Source organism: Pteropus alecto, unplaced genomic scaffold (genome assembly GCF_000325575.1).
Source record: "Pteropus alecto unplaced genomic scaffold, ASM32557v1 scaffold5, whole genome shotgun sequence".
Classification (NCBI taxonomy): domain Eukaryota; kingdom Metazoa; phylum Chordata; class Mammalia; order Chiroptera; family Pteropodidae; genus Pteropus; species Pteropus alecto.
In genome coordinates, this window is record NW_006441953.1 from 18,838,066 (window position 1) to 18,843,304 (window position 5,239).

Here is a 5,239-nt window from a genome sequence, read left to right on the forward strand (position 1 = left end):
AAGCAACGTCGTACATATATTTTTAGTTACTTAACCTTTCTGCATAAACCAGTTTCCTCTACCCCTGATTCGTATCAGTTGCTTCCCTGTAATTTTTGAGAAATGAAAATTGTCACAGGGACGTGGACCGCAACACATTTTCTTAATGTAAATCGGAATCGCCGCCTTAGGTTGCCTGAAAGTGTATTTCATAAATTAGAATTTTTAGCAGAGATTCCTTGAACTTGCTGTCAAAAGACCTAACAGAACTAATTAGTGGCGAGTGCCCTCCTGGGGATTTGAATGATCCATTTTGCACGAGAACCTTTTGATGCGGTTAAAACCTTATCTTCTTTGAAGGCCTTCCTTTTATTGCATTGAATTTCAACACATTCGGGCAAATTTATCGTTTATTTGTGCAGTCAGATTGCTATTTCTGTGCATGTACTGTTTTTTCTCCCTCTCCAATGACTTAGTGAAATTTCACAATGTTTTATTTCTACAACTTATATAAAAAGCTGGAAGTTGAATAACTGAACGAATGTTGAGAATTTTCTTGCTCTGGTGTTGTTTGGTCTAGGTCAGAATGGCTATTATGCAATAACAATTGTTTTTTTTTTCTTCTTCCTTTTGCTGCCTGAAGGCCTGAGCTACAATGTTTCAGTAGGATTTGGGAGTATGTTCTATTTGAAATATCTGTGTTTGTGGCTTATATCAACAGTGTATTAATATCATCCCTGCATGTAAATAAATAGAAATGCATTCTCTATGTATCCTTGCACTTTCCTGATTAGAACAATTGAAATGGAGAATTCAATTAGTACAAAGCAAATATTAAATGGTAAAATTAGCTTTGAGGGGCTCGGTTGAATGGATTTTACACCATGGCTATGTTTGTTTTAATCTCCAGCCTCCACATTGATGCAAAGTGGGAGGACAGGAAATTGAGTGGCAATTTCCCGGATGGGATACAGTTTATGTAACAGAATAGCATTTCCCGGGTGCAGTGAAGGATGTCACAATGAAGCATGGCCTTGTGATCATTGTCAAACCCTGGTAGAACAAGGGGGATGGACCTCTCCTGGTGTAAATCAGACAAGCCCCTTCTGTCTGCTCATTGTTTTATGGCTCCATTTAACCTACCGGATAGCGGAACAAGAGACAGTATGTTCTTTTCCTCCTCCTCCTCCTGTTCATCCTCTTCCTTTTCCACTTTTCCCTCTTCCTCTTTCTCTCCCCAAGTAGGAGCAAATCATAGTGTTTCAGCCAACAGGAGGGAGCTGAGTCTCAGTGGTTTCAGGGAATTGCCAGCTCTCTCTTATTTACCATCATCTTGAAAGCATCAGTGTCTCCTCCAATAAATCAGTCCATCAATATGTTGGTACCTTTTTGAGCATCAACTTTGTGAATTTAGTTCTGTACTAGGCATTGTAGACAAGCCCCTCACCTTTTCCAAGAGCCCATTGTCCCATCAGGAGAACAAGATGAATATACATCAAACAGCGAGAGGAAAGCAGGGAACGGCACGTAATTAAGTGCTGAGTGATGACGATGTTAGCGTGTGAGGTGTTATAGAGTGCTGGACCCAGAAGGACGGTTGAAAGCAAACACCTGATATGTATTAATTACACAACACCCATTCCCATTCTCCGGGACGGCAAACACCTGATATATATTAATTACACAACACCCATTCCCATGACCGTGGCAGACATTGCTAATCAATCACATTGCTCTTCTTGCCAAATTTCACATGTGGCCCTCGAACGGTCTTCCACTGTGGCTTGCCAGGAAGCCACTTCTTGAATTGTCTGACTTGACGCGTCAGAGAAAACATTTTCCCCTTTCCTGATCCAGTCCGATCTCCTCATTTTAGTGACAGAAGCCCAATTTAGACTGAGGCTGCAGAGGCTGATATTACAACCCAGGGGTTCAGATCGTCATTTCACTGCTTCACCTGTAAGGGGGAGCTAAAATTCAGAAAAGAGCAGAATTGGGTAGATCAGATCAGCTGAGGATAGGTTCCCAAAGCAAGATGGGTTAGAGAAGAGGAATTCAGAAGCCAGAACAATGTCTTCTGAGATTCGAAAGGACAGTGGTGAAGAAGCCAGCTCCTCATTACTCCAAGGCAGAGTTATTGCTGGGCTTTGAGTGTGCTGTGGTTTTTCTTGGACTCTTTTCTCCTTCCCTCACTCTCTCGGCCAACAGCATATAGCTCTTGATGTTGTTTGATAGAGTCGGGGCAAATTTGTGATCTTGCTAGGAAGTAGACAAGTTTGACAGATGTCACAGCCTGCGTGGAGAAATCATCTGAATTGCAAAGCATATTCCAAACTGTTTATCTGGTCCCTGAGAGATAGAAAAGGTATGGGGCTCTCGAGGAAGCCAGAGGGTAGGCCAACTGACCACACCCCGCGGGAAGGAATGACCCACCTTCTCCAGCCCCTACCTGTCAGCCGCGTTCGCTCGGCTCTTCGCTGGGCTCTGTGCTTGGGGGCTCTGCAGGGAGGTGCCTTGGGTATACTCATGCTCTAAAAAGAAATAATAAAAACCAGAACAAATCTGGCAAGAGCAGAGCTTGGCTCTTTGAGCTTTTCGTTTTAATTCTCTCTTCTCCACTCCAGCCGGAGGAGGAAAATGTATTTGAAAGCAGTGGTACATTTTGGAGAGGGATGGGAGATACTGTGCTATAAAGAATGAGGAGGGCTTCCAAAAAATTCCAACACCAGTTGAATGGGAGGGCCCATGTGACCTCGCACGCTAGTTGTGGTTTGACTCTAGTCGGTGGATCACCCTTGCTGCTCACCCTTGCTCCTCATCCTCCGGTCCTACAATCCAAAGTGAAACTATGAACCAGCAGGCCATTAGATTAGATTAGAGCAATATGGGCGGAATCTGGACTGAGTTAGAAACCATAGAACTGGGCACTTTCTAAAACATTTGAATCCTTCAAATGTTTTGCAAGAATAACCAAATCTTGGCATTTTGCCTTAAGAGTAGGAAATGGTCTCTCCAGGCAGACATTTTGGGAGGTATTTATTTGTCTTCTCTCCAGTCCCCACCTCGATTGCACGTGGGTGAGTGGTGGCTTCTGTTTCCTTTCTCTATACACTCATCGCTCAGCTTCTTGGAGAGGCTTAATGTTGCTGGTAGCAGCATTTTTGAGGAGCTATGGTGAAGTGGATGTTGCCCTGCATTGGGAGGGAGTCATAAAATATTTCGTCCTAGAGAATTCTTCATGACAGAAAGGGGGTGAGGTTCTCAGGCAGTTCCCAACTCTGTCCATGATTCTGATTGTTTGGCCACCAGGGCAGAGGGGATTTGGAAGGCTGGTTGGGACACAGAGGGACAAAGTGTATCTCTTACTTTCCCCTTAAGGCTAGAGAGCTGCCAGCCTACCTGCTAGAGAAAGAGGGTCAAGAAATGCAGACCTATCCCCTACCTGAGGGCAGTAATTGTGGCCTTGGCAGAGAGAAACAAGAGAAACGCAAGAAGTTCACCCCGAGGCGTCTGCTGTGGGTTCATGGGAACCATTAAGTCTTTGAGCTGTTTCTGGATTGTATCTTTACAGCACAAAGGGAGACCTGCCGGTGTTGACTTCATTTGGAGGGTCTCTTAGAACTATCCCAATAGTTCTCTTTGGAAAACCTCTCTGGACTGTGGCACTGAAGATTTCTGGATTTTTCCCACCTGAGACAGTAGCTATGCTGGTGGAAAACTTTAGGGTCAGCTCCTATCAGATTCCCAGTTCCCTGGGATGACCCTCAGATAGCAGAGAAGCCAGAGGGCTATGGCTGCTAATAACACACTCCATCTGCCTGGGGCAGCAGCAAGCACCCTGGCCTGGCAACACATCAGGATTCCCGCGAACGCATCAGCCATTCGTTCAGACATTTATGAGATATTTATTAAGCACCAACCATGTGCAGACGCTCTGTTACAGTTTTGGAAATCAGGTTAGTAAGACGTAGCCTGATGGGAAGACAGCGTTACAGACAAAGTGAGGGTAGAGGCCACGGTCCACCCGGTTCTCTAAAGAAGGAGTGGGCATCATCACGCAAATACCACTCTGTGCTCCATCAAACCTGAAACTTCAGATGGTAGAACTTTAGAGCCTCTGACTTGAGCCCCAAAGACATTTAGTGACTTGGCTTTAGAAAGGGTTTTGCACAAAGTCAGATGGCTAAGGCTGGAGCGTAGGCTGGGTCTTGGCGCATGGGGCTTTCGAGTTCGGAGCAGAGAGTCCCAGGGCCTCGTGGAGCAAAGCTCAGGAGCCAGCCCCGCCTGCGGGGCTCTGAGCTACCGTGGCAGCGGCCCCTCCGTCCAGGTGTTCCTCTTCCGTGTGTCTGTGTTCATCGTGCTTATGTTTCAAAGCCAAACTTCGCTGCTCCTCACCTTCGTCATTCGCCTTAAAATGGCCTTAAAAATAGGGTTGCAATGGTTTTCCTTTCCTCCTCCTCAAATAAATTTTCTCAATCGAGTTAGGGAGTTCACACAAATAGATAAAAGGGTTTGGCTGGTCTGGGACTATATGTTCTGAAGGAAAGTTTGGCTGTGATAATTTGGGGGACCTGGTACTACCTGACTTATGACAGAGTCATTATTCAATCTTAATGACCAAATCGAATTAAATTAGATATAGTACATATGGCAGCGCTATGGAAGGTGCCTTGTAAAGTAATAATTTCAATAAGTGACATTTATTGAGTGCTGCCTAAACGCCTAAGCACTTGACGTGAATCGGTTAATCAAAACCACCCAGTGCTGTGGGTTATTTGTCCTCCTTTTACCGATGGCGGCCCCGAGGCTCAGAGAAGTTAAGTGGCTTACCCAGAGTCACTCAGCGAGCAAGTGACCGCATCCAGCGCATAAACACCACAGTGTGGCTCCGAAGCCTGCGCTCCCAGGCACTCTGCTGTTCTATTGTTATCGTTGTTATGGTCTCACGTTGATCAATGCCACTCGGTTTTTGGCTGACATACAGGCTGCCCCTTAATGGTGGCCTTTGAGGGCAGCCACGTCCTGAGCAGATTCTCGGGACCCATAGACAGCTGGCCCTGGACCTCACTGCCCTGTTCTCACACTACAGAAAGGGCCCGCTGGCCATTTCCCTCCTGTGGTATTAGCTACGACTGAAGGAGGCGCTTTGTTCACAGTCCATTCTGTCGGGGTGAATGTAGCCATGACTCCACTGAGGACCTACTATGTTTATTTTCCCCTTTCCATGACAGGGGGCAAGGACACCATCCTGTTCAGCGAC

At 45.9% G+C, this 5,239-nt stretch overlaps 1 protein-coding gene across 1 annotated transcript in view; it reads left to right on the plus strand.

The window, feature by feature from the left end:
- Positions 1-5,239, plus strand: part of CCDC149 (coiled-coil domain containing 149) — a 66,604-nt gene that overhangs the window by 49,744 nt on the left and 11,621 nt on the right. The window contains exon 11 of the mRNA XM_025051830.1: positions 5,211-5,239. Within this exon, the coding sequence (XP_024907598.1) occupies positions 5,211-5,239 (29 nt within the window). The remainder of the gene's footprint in view (positions 1-5,210) is intronic.